At 44.0% G+C, this 19,799-nt stretch overlaps 1 protein-coding gene across 2 annotated transcripts in view; it reads left to right on the top strand.

Moving 5' to 3' along the window:
- PLCH1 (phospholipase C eta 1) overlaps positions 1-19,799 on the top strand; it is a 248,057-nt gene that overhangs the window by 54,833 nt on the left and 173,425 nt on the right. Inside the window, exon 1 of one of the 2 annotated variants that reach the window (XM_029072286.2) lies at positions 18,358-18,661. The exons of the other annotated variant lie outside the window; for it this stretch is intronic. Within the exon in view, the coding sequence (XP_028928119.1) occupies positions 18,619-18,661 (43 nt within the window). The 5' untranslated portion in view covers positions 18,358-18,618. Of the gene's footprint in view, positions 1-18,357; positions 18,662-19,799 lie in introns of those variants that run through there. 2 annotated transcript variants of the gene reach the window in all.

Raw genomic sequence — 19,799 nt, 5'->3', positions numbered from 1 at the left:
GAGTAATATGAATAAATGAGTCATTTATAATATATAATTTAAAGATATGTACATAAGTGCTGTGGGGTGGGGTAATATCAAATGTCTGAAGGTCACAGATCTGAGTGCATAGATGACATAGAAGGGAGAGCGAGCCAGGGAAAAGAGGGCTTAATCAGTGAAGACCTTATTCAGAAGATGTGATTAGCAGGTCTCCACCACCCTGTTTTCCCTGATACTTAATCTGACCTTCCCAGGTGAGTTCATATCTATCTGATTTTGTCCTCACAACCTTACCGGGGGGTGGCAGGGATTGTTGACTGACACCACTTTCAAATGGGGAAACTGAGGCTCAGAGACTGAGACTGAGGCTCAGAGACTGAGGCTCAGAGACTGAGCCAAGGGAAACAGCATGGCTCAGTGGCAAGAGCACGGGCTTGGGAGTCAGAGGTCATGGGTTCGAATCCCCACTCTCCCACTTGCCAGCTGACTGTGGGCAAGTCACTTAACTTCTCTGTGCCTGTTACCTCATCTGTAAAATGGGGAATGAGACTGTGAGCCTCACGTGGGACAACCTGATTACCCTGTAGCTACCCCAGCGCTTAGAACAGTGCTTTGCACATAGTAAGCGCTTAACAAATTCCAACATCATCATTATTATTATTATTAATGTTATTAGTCAAGGATTATGCCAGCCATCCTAGGGTCCCTGAAATCTGGACTTTCTGGAGCTCAGTCCAGAGCCTTTCAGACCCAGCTGCTGCTGAGCAGACCAGGCCGCTAGGGTGTCAGGAGGAGCACGTTTTGAGCTGCTCCAAAGAATGATGCTGAACTTCATGGACTGCTTCCAGCGAACTGGCAAAACAGGAAATAACTGATCAGCCTCCCAGGAATCACTCTTTGTGTTGGGATTTTAGGTAGGTTTTCTAATGTGGGTTGTGAAATTCAGTTCCGAAACTAAAATATCTCCCCGGAACATTAAGGACATCACATATATTACCCCGGAAATACAGCATGATTTGGTGATGTAATGACCTGGGACCAGAGACTGGATGCCCCAGCTCCCCTGGCTCTGCCCCTGCCTGTTGAGGAGAGGACAGAAAACTCTAGAAAAGAGCTGTTGGGGTCCCCCCCCAACTTTCCCTCTTTCCCACCCCTGCACCTGGAGTGGTTCTCTCCACACCCCGGTAGGAGCATGGACCTACAGTTGGGCTTTTGTAAGTACTGAATGTCTGAGCTGAGCCCTCCCACTTAGAATTGAGATCTCATTACTCCTTCCTGGAACCACCCTCAGGCTCCCTGGCTCAGGCCCCAGTGGTGGTGGCATCTGGGGGAGGGACCCAGGGGACCACCCCCTGGCACTCTTTGCCCCGGAACTGGACTCGGAGTGGGGGAGTTGGAGCGGTCGTGGTTCCTGGGGGTGTGGCGGACAGAGTCTGAGAAGCACAGTGCAGCCTCTCTGGCCACCTCGACCCTCGTTTCCTTTGAAACCTGGAGGTGGGGTGTCGGTACCCATCTGTTTCTGCTTTCCGGCACTGGCTGAGGACAAACAGAAACCAAGATAGGGAGTGAGGCCAGGCACCACAATCCCTTCATGTCATGTGCACTTCCCCTCATCTCTGGTTGGAAGGGCAGGGGTCATCCCTGCAGAACAAGTTTCATAACCAGAATGGCCACTCAAGGTATTTGTTGACTGTTTACTATGTGCCAAGCCCTGAGGTGATTACAAAATCACAGGGTCAGACAAAGCTCCTGTTCCATGTGGGGTTCACAGTCTAAAGTGAAAGCAGAACAGGTATTTAATCCCCATTTTACTGATGAGGAAACTGAGGCATGAGACAGTTAAAAAAGATAGTCATCCAGGAGGCAAGTGGTGGAGTTGGGATTAGAACCCAGATCATTTGATTCCCAGTCCTGTGCTCTATAATAATAATAATAATAATGATAATATTGATGGTATTTGTTAAGGGCTTACTGTGTGCAAAGCACAATTCTAAGTGCTGGGGGAGATACGCGGTGATCAGGTTGTCCCACGTGGGTCTCACAGTCTTAATCCCCATTTTATAGATGAGGGAACTGAGGCACAGAGAAGTTGTGACTTGCCCAAAGTCACACAGCTGACAAGCAGTGGAGCCGGGATTAGAGCCCATGACCTCTGACTCCCAAGCCCGTACTCTTTCCACTGAGCCACGCTGCATCTCACTAGGCCACACAGCTTCCCCAGTATTGATGGCTCTCCCATTTCCCTTTCCCTGGCGTGTTGACATGTGACTCAATCTGAGGTATTGCACATTTGAGTGAAAGACATGGCCATAGATTTTGTGTATCCTGCTGGCTTGTGTATCCTCAAGAACCTACTGGAACATTCTACTTTCCTGGCTCTTCAGCTGGAAAACCTACGCCCATAAAATGCGTTCCTCTCCTGGGAAAGGAAGTTCTTTAAAGCAAGCCAATAGGATATGCTATGGGTCTTTAGGTTTTTAACAACAATGAGAAATTATGTACTGCTACTCCCTCTTTACCAGTTTAACTCGCATCTCTTCCTGCCTCCAGAGCATCTCTTCAGAGATATATATCCTGCTGGCACTGCAGACTGAGCATGTCCATAAATGAACTCAACTTCCCACCCTAATTGTCTTGTCCACTTAACTTTCCCATCACAGTCAACCATACTACCATTCTCTCCTGGACCCCCTCCAATCTGTCTTCTGTCCCCTCCACTCTACCGAGACTGCTTTCTCTAAGGTCACCCATGACCTCCTTCTTGCCAAATCCAATGGCTCCTACTCCATTCTGATTCTCCTTGACCTCTCTGCTGCCTTTGACACTGTCGACCATCCCCTCCTCCTCCACACCTTATCTCACCTTGGCTTCACGGACTCCGTCCTCTCCTGGTTCTTCTCTCATCTCTCTGGCCGGTCATTCTCGGTCTCCTTCGCAGGCGCCTCCTCCCCCTCCCATCCTTTAACTGTTGGAGTTCCTCAAGGGTCAGTTCTTGGCCCTCTTCTGTTCTCCATTTACACTCACTCCCTTGGTGAACTCATTCGCTCTCACGGCTTTGACTACCATCTCTACGCAGATGACACACAGATCTACATCTCTGCCCCGTCCTCTCCCCCTCCCTTCAGGCTCACATCTCCTCCTGCCTCCAGGATGTCCCCACCTGGATGTTGGCCCACCACCTAAAACTCAACATGAGCAAGACTGATATCCTCATCTTCCCTCCCAAGCCCGGTCCTCTCCCAGACTTCTCTATCACCGTGGATGGCACGACCATCCTTCCCGTCTCTCGGGCCCGCAATCTCGGTGTCATCTTTGACTCGTTTTTCTCGTTCACCCCACACATCCTATTCGTTACTGCAAGACCTGCCGGTTTCACCTTTACAATATCGCCAAGATCCGCCCTATCCTCCCCACCCAAACGACTACCTTACTGCTATAGGCTCTCGTTATATCCCGGCTAGACTACTGTGTCAGCCTTCTCTCTGATCTCCCTTCCTCCTCTCTCGCCCCGCTCCAGTCTATTCTTCACTCCGCTGCCCGGCTCATCTTCCTGCAGAAACGATCTGGGCATGTCACTCCCCTTCTTAAACAACTCCAGGGGTTGCCTATCAACCTCCGCTGCAAACAAAAACTCCTCACTCTAGGCTTCGAGGCTCTACGTCACCTCGCCCCTTCCTACCTCTCCTCCCTTCTCTCTTTCTACCGCCCACCCCGCACGCTCCGCTCCTCCGCCGCCCACCTCCTCACTGTCCCTCGGTCTCGCCTATCCCGCCGTCGACCCCTGGGCCACGTCCTCCCACGGTCCTGGAACGCCCTCCCTCCTCACCTCTGCCAAACTAATTCTCTTCCCCTCTTCAAAACCCTACTTAAAACTCACCTCCTCCAAGAGGCCTTCCCAGACTGAGCTCCCCTTCTCCCTCTACTCCCTCTACCGCCCCCCCTCACCTCTCCGCAGCTTAACCCTCTTTTCCCCCCATTTCCCTCTGCTCCTCCCCCTCTCCCTTGCCATCCCCTCAGCACTGTACTCGTCTGCTCAACTGTATATATTTTCATTACCCTATTTATTTTGTTAATGAAATGTACATCGCCTCGATTCTATTTAGTTGCCATTGTTTTTACGAGATGTTCTTCCCCTTGACTCTATTTATTGCCATTGTTCTTGTCTGCCTGTCTCCCCCGATTAGACTGTAAGCCCGTCAAACGGCAGGGACTGTCTCTGTTGCCGACTTGTTCATTCCAAGCACTTAGTACAGTGCTCTGGACATAGTAAGCGCTCAATAAATACTATTGAATGAATGAATACTCACTTGCTCTCAAGCCAGGAATTTATGAATGATCCCATTCTTTAAATTTCCATACTCTGTCACCTAATACTGTTGGTTTTTTCTCCATGGCATTTCTAGGCTTTACCTCTTCCTCTTCATCCAAATAGCAACCACACTGGATGCAGTGTAGCCTAGTGGAAAAAGCATGAGCCTGGGAGTCAGAGGATCTGTGTTCTAATCTCTGCTCTGCGATTTGTCTGCTTTGTGACCTTGGGCAAGTCACTTTACTTCTCGCTGCCTCAGTTACCTCACCTGCAAAATGGGCATTAAGACTGTGAGCCCCATGTGGGAAATGGACTGTGTCCAACCTGATTAGTTCGTGTCTACCCCGGCACTTAGTACAGTTCTCGGTACATAGACAGCACTTAAGAAATATCATTAAAACAACAAAAACCAAACAAAAAGCACTGGTCCTAGTATAAGCCATAATCTCTTGCTTACTGCATCTGTCTCCCCCATCTCCATTTGATGCTACATTCAGCGCTTAGAGCATAGTAAGCGCTTAACAAATGCCATTATTATTACTACCTGGATCATATTTCTTCAATGTTGTTCTACGTATTTCTTCCCACTCTCAAAAGCCACAGTGATTGCCTCCTCTTGCTGTGTCAAGCAGAAACTACTGATCATTAGTTTTAAGGCAGTCAATTAGCTCTCTTCTTTCTGCTTGTCCTCTCTCGTCTCCCACTACATCCCAATTCAAACCTCAAACTAACCTATGCTCTCTAGTCTCATTTTCATCTCTCCTGTCGCCTACCTCTTGCACACACCTGTTCCCCCTGACAGGAGCTCCCTAACCCTTCCTACCTGACAGACTAATAATAATACTAAGTTCTCTCTCCTCCTTCAAAGCTCTTTCTAAATATATTTTCTCCAGAAGGTCTTCCTTGATTAATTTTTCAATCTCCCCACTTTATATCTCCCAGCTCTCACATCAGCATTTGACACTTAGGCACTCACAATCCCTGTAGCACTTATATTTGTGTCTTTATTTCCTCCTACCTGTAATTAATTTTGTTGTTTTTGTTTCTCACTTGATTGCAGGTTCTTTGAGGACAGGCATCCTGACTAACTCTGTTGCCCTCTCTCAAGAACTTAGTGCAGTGCTTGGTGTGAATTAAATGCTCAGTGAATACCACTGATTGTTTTTGCCAAGAAGGGGCATCCCATCAGCAGGCTGCAGAGTGATGGGCAGAGTGTAGGTGCCAGGGAGGGAGGGGGCAGGAGGTGATTGATATGTGGAGACTAATGGTGCTGGGATGAACGGGGAAGCCAGCCTAGCTGGGAGGGCTCCCCAAGTGAGTTCTGCTTTTTGACTGGAATACCATCATTTAATCAATCACTCAGTCATATTTTTTGAGCACTTACTGTGTGCAGACCATTCATTCATCCAGTCATATTTATTGATTGCTTACCATGTGCAGAGAACTGTACTAAACGCTTGGAAAATACAATTCAGCAATAAAGAGAGACAATCCCTGCCCACACCAGAGCACTGTACTAAGCACTGGGGAGAGTACAACACAACAGTATAACAGACACATTCCCTGACTACAACAAGCTTACAATCTAATGGTGGAGACAGACATTAAATAAATAGATTATGTACATAAGTGTGGGGGGCTGGGAGGAGGGGAAAGTGGTGAATAAAAGGAGCAAGTCAGGGTGACGCAGAAGGGTGTGGGAAAAGAGGAAATGAGGGCTTAGTCAGGGAAGACCTTTTGGAGAAGATGTATCTTCAATAAGGCTTTGAACCTGGGGAGAGTAATTGTCATATATGAAAAGGGAGGGCCAGAGTCAGGATTTGGATGAGGGGTAGGCAGCAAGATAGACAAGATAGAGGTTCGGTGAGTAGGTTTGCGTTAGAACAAAGTGTGTGGGCTGGGTTGTAGCAAGAGTGTAGCTAGGTGTGGTGGGAGAGGGCAAGGTGATTGAGTGCTTTAAAGCTGATGGTAAGGAGTTTCTGTTGGATGCAAAGGTGGATGGGCAACCACTGGAGGTTCTTGAGGAGTGGGAAAAAGTGGACTGAATGTTTTTGTAGAAATATGATCTGGGCAGCAGAGTGAAGTGTGAACTGCAGTGGGGAGAGACAGGAGGCAGGAAGGTCACCAAGGAGGCTTACTGTGTACATAGCACTGTATTAAGTTCTTGGAAGAATACAATAAATGAAGTAGACATGATCCCTGTCTTCGAAGAATTTGCAGTCTAGTTATAAATTGCAGGTAGAGAAAGCAACAGAATATAAGGCTATAGGCATGTAAGTAGTTATTTAGGGGAACTTTTGCTCTATTTGACTTGCATCACAAATATAAGCCTTAAAGAAAATATAGTACATCTATTCAAAATATTAAGCATTCTTCTGTTCCCTTTCAGAGTTAAATGTAAGAGCGAAGGTGTCTTTTAAAATCAAAGTTCCAAATGAACCTTAATATCCTGGGCCATTTTCCTCTAATGCACACATTAGATCTCAATCAGCTCGGTGAAATAGTTCTGTCTTTAACCTATCATCTCATAATGCACTGTTTCATAACTGACAATGACAGACCTATTTCTTTGGCTGTTCACTGAAAGCTATCTCTTACAAATTTTTCCCAGGCCTTTCAAATGACTGTATTAGATTGCTTTCAAATAATCTTTAGACCCTCCTTCTTGGTTCTGCCCCAAAATCTCAATCCCCCAAGGATTTCTCGTTCTCTTACTGTTTTATTAGGAAAAGCTGTTTAATCACCGTATTTTGTCCGTGATTAGAATTATTGTCAGCTTAGGCCTGAGCATTTCTGTCTCTGAAGTGGATGCCACCAGTGATATAATGTTATCTTGGGGCCTCATGGCAAGTGTCATCTTTCTGTCTTAGGAGTCACAGATCTGGGGGCAGTGGTAAATACCAGATCAGATGAGAGTGCAAATGTTCTGGCAAGTTAGAAAATGATGGCTCGCTACTTATTTTAACGTCATAAAAGATTAAATGATGGATGATGCTTGAGATTGAGCCTGTGCTTTTCATAGGATCTCCAAGTCCTCTGAGAGCTAAATACCCTAACAGCCATGGCCCTGGTGTGTCGGGCCGGAGGAAGATGGCTCCATCATAAAAGGGGATTTTATTATCTTTAATGTTTTATTCAAATGGATTTTTCTAAGGCTTGCTGTGGGCAGGAAGTGAGCCTATCAGGTCTGTTGTTTTGTACTCTCCCAAGTGCTTAGTACGGTGCTCTGCACACAGTAAGTATTCAATAAGTACCATTGATTGATTGAGGTCTGATGGGGACTCCTGATTTTGTGCTGAAGCTACATTCTCGTAGGATGGTCCCACCACAGCAGTGTTTCATAGGGCCCTGGTTACAGACCCTGCTGTAACAATTAGTCATTGTACAAGCTGTACATTCACCAACTCTGAAATTTCTCTTTCTGACCCACAACCTCCTCACCTGCCTTTCCTTCACACAATCCCTCCCCACAAATCTGCCCTGTTCCCCCACAGAGACTGCCAATCTTTTGACCCCTTCCAATTTTCTAAAGTCGTCATGTATCCATTTGGTCTCTGTACAAAAACTAGCTCTTCTTTATACCCAAATTGATGTCCTAAACATGTCTAAAACTGAGCTCCTTATCTTCCCTCCCTAACCCTGTCCTCTCCCCAACTTCCCTGTCAGTGTAGATGGCACTACCATCCTTCCTGTCTCACAGGCCCGTAACCTTGGTGTCATCCTTGACTCAGCTCTCTCATTAACCCCACACATCCAATCCGCCACCAACACCTGCCGGTCTCATCTTCACAGTATCGCCAAGATCCACCTTTCCTCTCCATTCAAACTGCTATTGTGCTGGTACAAGCTCTCATAATATCCCAACTGGATTATTGTGTCAGCCTCCTCTCTGATCTCCCTTCCTCCTGTCTCTCCCCACTCCAGTCTATTCTTCATTCTGCTGCACAGATCATTTTCCTACAGAAATGCTCTGGGCATGTCCCTCCTCAAAAACCTCCAGTGGTTGCCTACCAACCTTCGCACGAAACAAAAATTCCTCACTCTTGGTTTCAAAGCTCTCCATCCCCTTGCCCCCTCCTATCTCATCTCCCTTCTCTCTTTCTACTGCCCACCCCATGCACTCTGCTCCTCTGCCACTCACCACCTCACGGTCCCCCGTTTGCGCCTGTCCCGCCGTCGACCCCTGGCCCACGTCCTACCACTGTTCTAGAATGCCCTCCCGCCTCACATCTGCCAAACTAACTCTCTTCCCCTCTTCAAAACCCTACTGAGAGATCACTTCCTCCAGGAGGCCTTCCCAGACTGAGCCTCCCATTTCTCTCTGCTCCCCCTCCCCTCAGCACTATGCTTGTTTGTATATATTATTTATTACCCTATTTATTTTCTTAATGAGGTGTATATCTCCATGATTCTATTTATCTTGATGATGTCTTCTTTTGTTTTGTTCTGTTTTGCTTTGCTGTCTGTCTCCCCCGTTCAGACTGTGAGCCTGTTATTGGGCAGGGTTGTCACTATCTGTTGCCGAATTGTGCATTCCAAGTGCTTAGTATAGTCTCTGCACATAATAAGCACTCAATAAATACTATTGAATGAATGTCCTTGACACTACCCTCTCCACTGAACTCTTCCCTCATTCCCCTCTCCATCCATCAATGTACCTTGATCTCATCTTTCACACTGCGGATACTTTGTCTACAGCGTTCCTCTGGCTTGGAACTTACTTGCCTGCATATCCAACAGATAATCACTCTCCTCACCTTCTAGTCCTTCTTAAAATCACATCTCCAAGAGTTAATAATAATAATGGCATTTATTAAGCACTTACTATGTGCAAAGCACTGTTCTAAGCACTGGGGGGATACAAGGTGATCAGGTTGTCTCATGTGGGGCTCACAGTCTCAATCCCCATTTTACAGATGAGGTAACTGAGGCGCAGAGAAGTTAAGTGACTTACCCAAAGTCACACAGCAGACAAGTGGCAGAACCGGGATTAGAACTCATAACCTCTGACTCCCAAGCCCGGGCTCTTTCCACTAAGCCATGCTGCTTCAGTGGTTCCCTGATTAAGCCTTCTTTTCCCAAACTCATTCTCCCTTCCGCTTCACCTATGTACTTGATTCTGTACCCTTTAAACATTTGCTATTCACCCCACCCTCAGCCCTACAGCACTTTTGTCTATATCTGTGATTTATTTCAATATCTATCTCGCCCTCTAGACTGCAAGCTTCTTGTGGACAGGGAATGTGTCTACCCATTCTTTTGAATTGTCCTCTCCCTCACACTTAGTACAGTGTTCTGCACACAATAAGCACTCAATGAATGGAACTGATTGATTCTGTAGCTGCTATTTTCACAATGCGTCTTGTAAAAACAATTCAAGACCACAGATTGTAGGGTCATTGGAACAATTTATGCCAATTTTTAGGGAAATCCCATAGATAATGTGAAAAGCTAAACTGACTTTAGAATTCAGCCCTTAATCTGGTAAGAAGAAGCAATTTCACAAAGTACCTGACAGAAGGCAGCATGGATCAGATTAGTATTAGACCTATTTTTTTTGAAATTAATCTGTAATAAAGTATATAGATTCATGGCAGTAATTTAATTTGTTGATGTAGAGTTAGATGTAAAGCAGGAGGATAAACAATGAATCCTCATTGAGATGTTCTGGTTACATGGGGAGGTTTTAGTCTTTCTAACACCCTAGGAAAAAATGGAGGAAAATATAGTTGGAAACACTACAGTCATAAAGTTCCAATAGTTCTATGTTAATTAAACACTGACTGGGGATTTGAGAAGCAGCGTGGCTTAGAGGTAAGAGTTTGGGTTTGGGAGTCACAGGACATGGGTTCTAATCCTGGCTCCGCCACTTGTTTGCTATGTGATCTTGGCCCAGCCTCTTCACTTCTCTGTGCCTCACTTACCTCATTTGTAAAATGGGGATTAACACTGTGAGCCCCATGTGGGATAGCCTGATTACCTTGTATCTGTCCCAGTGCTTAGAACAGTGCTTGGTATATAGTAAGTGGTCAAAAAATACCATTATTATTATGTGGATTGGGGGAATAAAATCACTCTTGTTCTCTCTCTCTCTCTCTCTCTGTTTTTCACTTTCTCTCATCTCTCTCTTTCTCTCCTCTCTCTGTTGCTATCTCTCTTGCATGCTCTTTCTCTTTCTCTTGCTCACTTCCCACCCCCCGCCTCCCATGAATGTCTTTTTCCCCTTTTATCTCCCCTACTTACCCTTATTCTATCATCCAACCCCATTTAGCCCTAATTCCACCTAGGGCCCCAGTTGATCTAGACACTTGATTCCTAATCCCTAAATATAATAAATCAAAGTTGCTCTTAAACATCCAAATGCCTGGTGAGACTTTTTCTTCATTAGTCATCCAAATAATGAAGTTCTAACGTGTCTGTAATAGATTGTGTGTTATCAGTTTCTTATTTTAGTCACCCTTAGCATTCATGAAGAGTAAACTTTTGTCTGTTCTCTACACTCCCTAGAAAAATTAGACTTTGTACCATTCTTGTTCTATTTGACAGTGAATGAGGAAAACTGGTGAAGTAGAAAATTGAAATGGTTGTGATATTTTAAAAATGATTATTAATCCACATTCCAAAGCAAAGTCTGTTATTGATAAAGAGCAGTTTTGAGAGAGTTTTATTCCTGTTTTAAATGTTTTATTTTTTTCAGGGCTGGAGCCAAAGCTCTGTCATTAGTTTATCATTTAAGGGGTCCCAATTGAGTGCCATCTTCTGTGTAGCCCAGCTTCATTTCATTAAACATGAGAATTAAAGGAACCTGTGGTTTTGCTATTCTGATTGTTTTTAATAATAATAATTGTATTTGTTGAGCACTTACTATCAATACTGGGATAAATACAGGATAATCTGCTCCCACATGAGGCTCACCATCTAAGTAGAAGGGAGAACAGGTGTTGAATCCCCATTTTGCATATGAGTGAACTGAGGCACAAGAAAGTTAAGTGCCTTGCCCAAAGTCATATAGTGGTCAAGTGGTAGAACCCAGATCCTCTGACTCCCAAGGCCTGTGCTCTTTCCACTAGCTTATGCTGCTTCTAGCAACTAAGGTAAACATTTTTTGCAACTGAGGTAAACGTTTGCAGCTTGAGAAGTCCTTATTACCTTGCTGAGTATCATATGACCCTTAGCTATGCTCTTATCAGGTCACAGCAATGGTCCATCTAGCTCAGTATTCATTCTGTCTCTGTGGCAGCCAGCTTGCTCAGAAGAATCATGCAGTGGTTTTTCAGGATTTTAGGATTGGGAAGAGTGACTAGCCTTCCCCCCAGGCCCACCCATACAAACCAACTTTCCTCCACTAAGTATTTGCAGGATGGTCTGGGGAGTCCTAGTGATCAAATCAGTCAGTGATTTCTGAGTGCTGCTTGTGTACAGAGTGCTCTACCTAAGTGCTTGGTAGTGTACACTGCAACATAGCTGTGAGACATGTGATCCCTGCCCTCACAGGGCCTACAGAGATTGGTTTGGGGGGGTGGGGACCCCTTCTCCTGGATGTAATGGAGGGAGGGAGGGAATAATGGCTGCTCTGGTGGGTGGGAAGAGGACATTCTTCCCAGCTCTCTTGGGGGACAAGCTGAGTGGGTGTGTCATGATCTTACATCACCCAGAGAGCAGCCTGGCCACCCTCCCTCTGAGCCATTAGGAGGAGGTTTGTTCATGTGTCACCACCTTTGCCTCAGGCTCCTCACAGTGACTGCCATCGGGAACAATTTTTAGTTGTTAGTTCTTTTTTTTATGCTATTTAAGTGCTTACCAGACACTGTTCTAAGTGCTGGGGTAAATACAAGTTAATCAGATTGGACCCAGTCTCTCAGCTCCCAGTCAAACCCCATTTTACAGAAGGGTGACTGAGGCACAGAGAAGTGAAATGACTTGCCTGAGGTCACACAACAGACAAGTGGCAGAGTAGGGATTAACATCCAGGTCCTTTTGACTCCCAGACCTATTCTGTATTCATTAGGCCACACTACTTCTTAGTTCTGAGAAAGATTGCTGGAGCATGGGCACAATAACTTCTCTTCTGGAGTATTCACTGGGACTGAACAGTGGCTCACATTCTAGCCTGGGGTGAGTAGGTTGGGTGGGTGGAGAAACTTTCATATCGGAAGGTATTTAATTTAAGACAGCTCTCATGAACATTTGTGCAAGCAGGGCCTGAATGCAACAGCTCTTATTAATAATCAGCCCCAGAGATACAAGATAGGGACTGTAGAAAGCAGAAGACAGGCTTTCCTATTGATTTGAAGTACTCCACAGAGCATGGGTTAGATGACCCCAAGTTTTGGTCACTATTATTAAGTGCCATTGATTCATTTCTGATTCGCAGTGACTCCATGGATATACTTTCTCCACAACGCCATGTCCTCTGCCATAATCTGCAAAATTTCTAACGGTCTTCCGTTATCACTTTTCTGGTCTCTATCCATCTAGCTGCTGGTCTGCCTCTTCCTCATTTTCCTTGGACTTTTCCTAGCATTAGTGTCTTTTCCAGAGAATGTCATCTTCCTGATTGTGGGTTCAAAATATGCTAATCTAAGTTGAGTCATTTGCCTTCCAAAGACCACTTTGGCTTAATTTGCTCTAAAATCCATTTTTTTTTGGTGGGGGGCAGACCACAGTATTTGCAAAAGCCTTCTCCAACAGTACATTTCAAAAAAAATCGATGTTCTTTCTATCCTGTTTTTTCACTTGTTCAGCTTTTGGATCCATACGTTGTCACTGGAAACCCCATAGAATTGACAATTTGTATTTTTGGGACAGTTGTTACATCAGCACATTTTATGACTTTTTCCAGGCTCTTCTCCTTTGTAATTAAGTATGAGCAATTAGTACCTATCCTATAATTGGTACCATATAACTTCCACCTGTTTGGTCCTATTGTCCAAGAGTACCTTGCTGATATAAATTGCACTGGGAATGCTTTGGGCTAGAAGAAAAAAACAGGTCTTGAGTGGTAAGGCAAAATGTTTTAGTAAGATTCATTCATTCAATAGTATTTATTAGCGCTTACTATGTGCAGAGCACTGCATTAAGCGGTTGGAATGTACAATTCGGCAACAGATAGAGACAATCCCTGCCCATTGACGGGTTTACAGTCTAATCGGGCGAGACAGCCAAACGAAAACAATAGCAATAAATAGAATCAAGGGGCTGTACATCTCATTAACAAAATAAATAGGGTGCATACTGGAGATGTGAAGTTGTTATTATTATGGCATTTGCTAAGCACTTACTATGTGCCAAGCACTGTTCTAAGCGCTGGGGTAGATACAAGGTAATCAGGTTGTCCCAAACGGGGCTCACATTCTTAATCCCCATTTTACAGATGAGTTAACTGAGGCACTGAGACATGGTTTGCCCAAGGTCACACAGCAGAGAAGTGGCAGAGTCAGGATTAGAACCTGTGACCTTCTGACTCCCAAGCCCGTTCTCTTTCCACTAAGCCACGCTGCTTCTTATTAATAGTCAGGCCCAGAGATATAAGATAGGGACTATGGAAAGCGGATGACTGGAGTTTCCAATAAAACTGTGGTCCTCAGGGTAGATACTGTTTTAAGATGTCAGCCTCAACCTCGGATAAAGGAGCTTTTTAACTAACTGGCCCACTATTCAGAATTAACAGTGTTCAATTGGTGATGCAGATTTGACTGGGAATTCATAAGAACTAAGTGGTTGAGGAATTTTCACTGTTCCTTTTTTTAATGGTATTTGTTAAGTGTTCCTATGTGCCAGTCACTGTACTAAGTGCTGGGGTAGATAAAAGATACCAGGTTGGGTGCAGTCCCTGTCTCACATAGGGCTCACAGATTTAATCCCCATTTTACAGATGACTTTAGCCTAACTGGAGTCTGTCTGTAGGCTTTGCCTGAATCTTGGTGCAGGCTTAACTGGGTCTGACAGCAAGAGCAGTGTGAGTCAAATCCACCTGTCAAATGTGAATGATTGTGTTTGATTTTCCACCTTGAAGAAATGCAGTGTAGTAGTTTGAATTGTATAGATAACTTGATTAAAATGATGACCTTCCAGCAAATTTCATTGCTCACCTATGTACCTTAAAATGACGAAACTCTTAAGCAGATATGTCTCTTGAGGGGCGGGGAGATTTTCTGAAAATTTTTATTTTGAAGTCAGGCCTCATGAGGTGAAGATCAATAAATCATTGAGGGGGCATCATTTTAAAAAGGCTGTCAACTTGAAGGATGTCTCATTTCAACACCTTGGAGCATAACAAAAGTAAAGTTGTGGCAAAGTTTGAACTTTTGTAGTGCTGATCTGTTTAAAATGTGCGGTAAAGAGTGTCTCTGTCAGTGGTTTATTTTCAATGGCTGAATCCAAGAGTTTCCAGAGAGGCAGTTATTTTAATATTTGGTGTGATGGGCAAACTGTTGAAATGTAAATTTTCCTCCCTCTAATGATGAAGCAGGATTCTCTGGGCTGCCAGCTAAAGCCTAACCGTCTTGCAGACTGATCAGCCAGTTTAATTGCTGACCCTGTTTTTCCCAGCTAAACCCTCACTTGGAATTTAGGCAGGCTTCAAACCGTGGCTTGTATTTCTCGTGTTGAGTCAGTGTTTCCAGAAAGATTTTTGGTTAATTTTCTTCCACTGCATTGCATTGCTAGTTTTGTATTTCCTTCTCTTTTAGGGAACGGGGTTGTATTTTTGATTTTATTTTAAAGATGTCATAGGCAAAATCCCAAAGATTCCAAGTCTTCTTCTCCGGCACTGCTCCGACCCAGTTCCAATGGAGTTGTGCTTGCAGCAGATATTCACTTAGCATCATACCACGTGGACCAAGGAGATCCCTTCCAACTCTGATTTGACATTATATTTGATGTCCCCTGGAATGGATTCCTCTGTGAATATTTACCAACTGCAGGGTTAATTGTTTAGAGATCGACTTCCCTCAGAGCAGTCCATTATACGCCCGTCGTTACTGAGGGTTGATTTTTCCAGGACTGAATCCCAACATGCCACTAGCTGACATTTCAAAATGCAAAATCTAAAATATGAACTTAGTCTTTTCCTCCTCATCTTTGATATTTTGATTGACCTCAGAGTGTTGCTTCCCAGGAGGTCTAGTCTGGTCCAGGACTCTTAGAAAAGTCTGGTCTGCCGTCTTGGGCGGATCAGTCAATCAATCTTATTTATTAAGTGCTTACTGTGTGTAAAGCACTGTACTCCATGCTTGGGAGAGTATAAAAGAGTTAGTCGACACATTCCCCACCCACAACGACCTTACGGTCGGGATGGGTGGATGCCTGGGGTTGCAATTGGCCCTTGTAAGGACATCCAGACTGAAACAGAACTCTTGAGCTGTTATATTGCTATGTTGAATTTTCCCAAGCACTTAGTACAGTGCTCTGCATATGGTAAGAGCTCAATACGACTAACTGACTGACTCTTAAGGGTTTGGAAAGCTGTGGTACTGAGAGAGGGAGCTCCTTATATCCTCACAGTCCACTGAAGCACATGCAAGGATGTTGGGAGAGATCGAATGAGCGGAAAGTGCGCTAATTGTTGATCTTGCAAATAATTGTTGATCTTGCTGAAACACAGTTTTTTGCTGAACAGTAGCTATTGTAATTGTTTTGTGACAGTACAGAATGTGGAGAAGACACTGTTTCTGCACAGGGAGATTTTGGCTTTCATTGATGGTTACTATGTGCCAGGCACTGTACTAAGCACTGAGGTAGGTACAAGACAATCAAGTTGGACACAGTACATGTCCCACTTGGGGCTCACAGATGTAATCCCCGTTTTGCAGATGAGGTAACTGAGGCATAGAAAAGTTAAAAAACTTGCCCCAGGTCACACAGCAGGCAAGTGGCAGGGTCACGAACCCAGTTCTTCTGACTCCCTGGTCCATGCCCTTACAGTTAGGCCTCAATGCAGCATTTTCAATCAATGGTATTTATTGAGCGCTCACTATGTGCAGAGCGCTGTACATGTAGACATGTAAGTACATGTACATGTAGACATGTTCCTTGAGCACAAGGAGTTTACAGTGTACGGGACTAGCTTGCAGTCTAATACTGCTCCAATTGGTGGATATCTTAGGGCTAGAAAGACAATGTCATGGTAAAGTGATTTGAAACTTTACTTCTTTGAGATATTTGGGATATCATCTCAAGGCACATCCTGATTTCCACATTTTTCAGTGGAAATTAAATCACTCAGAAGCCCTAGGAAAACTGCAGGGCCCTGTGGGGGATTGGTAAGGGAACCAGCGTGACCTAGTGGACAGAGCATGGACTGGGAGTCAGAGGACGTGGGCTCTAATTCCAACTCCACTACATTTATGCTGTGTGACCTTGGGCAAGTCACTTCACTTACCTGAGCCTGTTACCTCATCTCTAAAATGGGGATGAAGGCTGGGAGCCCCCTGTGGGACAGGGATTGTGTCCAATCTGATTACTTTGTATTTATCCCAGTGCTTAGAAGAATGCTTGGCCCATAGTAAGTACTTACCAAATACCACAGTTATTATTATTAGGTTGGGACATGGAGGCTTGGGAGAAAGGTGATTGGGAGTCAGACCGATGTGATGGAAAGACCAGTTGCAAGTGGGGAAAATAGGATCAGGAAGAGCTGGACGAGAGTTGGAGAAGCTGTTCAATCCATCAAAGCAATTTCTTGGGTAGCTACTCAGGATGAAGCATGGTACTAAGCCCTTGGGAGAGTAGACCAGAAGCAAGGCATGCATTCTCTGTCATCAGGAAGATTACCTTTTACAGTCCCTCTAGACAGTAAGCTAGTTGTGGGCAGGGAATGTGTCGTTATGTTGTTGTTTTGTACTCTCTCAAGTGCTTAGCCCAGTGCCCTGCACACAGTAAGAGCTCAATAAATATGATTGAATGATTGATTAATGGGGGAGACCAGCAGACCAAAATGATGAAAAAAATAGTCCGAACAGGAGAAAGAACAAGGATGTTCAGGTAGTAGTTCAAATAAGGATAGGAGACATGAGGGAAAAGGGGGCTAGAACAGAGTTCAGAAATGGAGCTAAGGCCGGTGATTTTGAAAGGAGAACTAAAGTTCCATAGGGAAAGGAGTTGCATGACCAAGAAAAGAGGTGAAGCAGAAATGGCACCTCATTGGGTTTAACGTATGATGTGCACGCCAACTTCGTTATGAAAAAATAGAATATGGTCAGAGTCTTTATGTCTAAGACTAGAACCAAGAAGTGTTTATCAATTTCCATGAAAAAGCTACTCAAAGCAGGCCAGCGATGCACATATGAAAAGAGGAATTTAGGCTAGTGTTGCCGGAAGGGCAACATTATCCATGAGGAGCTGCGTCTTTTCCAAACCAATTCACTTCATTTGCCTCATCTACAATGATGTTGAATTAGCCCAAGCATGAAGATTCTCACATCCTGGGGCATGAGAGGGAAGGGACGCCAAAGTGACCCGAAGCGAAGGTTACTGCCTGAGGTGACTCCTGACTGAAATGTTCCCCAGGACCATGTACGTGCCATAAGACAAAAAACATTTTTTGCTGTTTAGGTCGTGGGCATCATGGTCTCATTTTCTGTTAAGGTGGAAATGTTTCAGTCTTTCATCTCACCATTGTATAAGTCCGTGAGGAGTGGGGAAAAAAATATTCCAGGGAAGCTCAAACCTACCACACCAAAAATGACAACTTGAAATATCACACAAGTAAATACACTGCAGTTAGCTGTAGGAACACAACCTTATTCAGAATGGATTGTCTTTGCCTCAGATGGTGAGATATTTTTTTTTGCGCTCAAATGTGTATGTGTGTGTGTGTGTGTGTGTGTGTGTATTTTCAACATTCAGTCTGCGTCACTCATTTGGAAATATAATTGAGGCTTCTCAATGACCTCCCTAGGTGAGGAGGATCTCTTTGACGTTTAAAGACCTCCACTTCATAAGACATTAAATGTGCATAACGTCTTGAGGGTGTTAATCGCTGTACTAAGCATGCATGTCTCATATCCAAAGTAGTCACAGCCCCTGCATTCCCACAATAGCGGCAGCACCGAGCAGATGCTTACAGTGCTCCTCTCCGGCTGTGCTTTTCACTTTGGGAAAAAGTTCTATAATGATATCTTATGGATTTATCTTTTCACCACTCTTATGCATGGATTGTGAAGCCTTCATCCAGCCATAAAGGACGGCGTGGGCAAAGTTGTTGTGTGGGACTCGGGATTGCTTTGCAATTATTTGATCAGTGGGGATGTGAAGCGAAAAAAGGCTTTGCCTTCAGGGAGAAATTTCATCGCTCTGGACAATAATGTATAGGAATCACAAATTTAATGGCAGACCTCGAGGTATATAAAAACTTAAGTCCAGAAAAAGGTAAGAGTTACATTTTTCATTTTCTAGGAAGAGGGATTTTTTTTAAAGGAAAAGATGTACACATCTCCTAATGCTTTTTTTCCGGTACAGCAGAATGAAGTTGATATAGCTAGGCTAATTTGCTTTGCTCATATCATGCTAAAGATGAGTGATGTTTTTCTCTCAGTGAAAACTATGGGTGCTATCTTTTTATGGCACTTAGCCTGTTGACAGATTCACAGTGTATCCCCTTCAGTGGTTAAAACTGCACACTAAAATATTATCTGTATCTATTTTAGCTGCAAGTTATTTATGGTGGAAAGCATTTTGCACAAACAAAAATTTCCTTTTGTCTAACAATGGTATCTGAGAGTCTTAATTTAAGTGGATTGTAGATTCAATCAGCCAAAAGACATGAAGTAAATCAGGAAAAACAGACCGATTTTATCACCCCAAAGAAAGGAAACTTTCTGTAGTAGCATGAAACTTAATTATGTCAAAATTAGTTCAATTAAAAGTAGCGCAGGGTTGTAAAAGTACTTAGCCTCACCATCCAGAAGGGATGTGAGGCTTTTTTTTTTAAGGATAAAATGGGGGAAGAAACTATGTGTCCTGTTGTTTATCTTATCTGTCAGCTCCAGCAGTATGAGAAAAATTAACTCTAAAGGCAACTTGGGCTTTTATTGGTTTCAATTGTTAAAAGGAAGAGTTTTCCTTTGGTAAGGATTTCATTCTGAGAAATGTCATTTAAACGCAGCAGTGGAAAGAATGATCTTCTAGATTGAGATGGATCAAAATCGTATTTTTTGTTTTGTTACTAGACAGGATAATTTTTTTTTTTTCAAAAAGTAGTGATACCGTATTGAGACTTCATCCTGCACCAATGCCTAAACTCTGGCAGTATTAAGGCACTGTTCTGAGAATCCTAGCATTTCAAGGTTAATTTTGTGGTTTGCATTTAGTATAGATTGTTTAACATTTTTCCAATCCCTCCTGGTATCTGATGTCTCCAGTGTTGGAGTGGATGGGAAATTGACTTCTAGGGGTCGACTCTGGGGAAGAGGCTTTTGCGTTGCAAGTTTTCTGCCACTTTATTTTCAAGGACTGTATTTATTTCCAATGCGTGGTACTTTCAGGTAATTCAAATTTAGTAGCAAAT

Source organism: Ornithorhynchus anatinus, chromosome 1 (genome assembly GCF_004115215.2).
Source record: "Ornithorhynchus anatinus isolate Pmale09 chromosome 1, mOrnAna1.pri.v4, whole genome shotgun sequence".
NCBI classification, from domain to species: domain Eukaryota; kingdom Metazoa; phylum Chordata; class Mammalia; order Monotremata; family Ornithorhynchidae; genus Ornithorhynchus; species Ornithorhynchus anatinus.
Note: the sequence above shows the minus strand (reverse complement) of the source record. Positions and strands in the feature narration are given on the sequence as shown.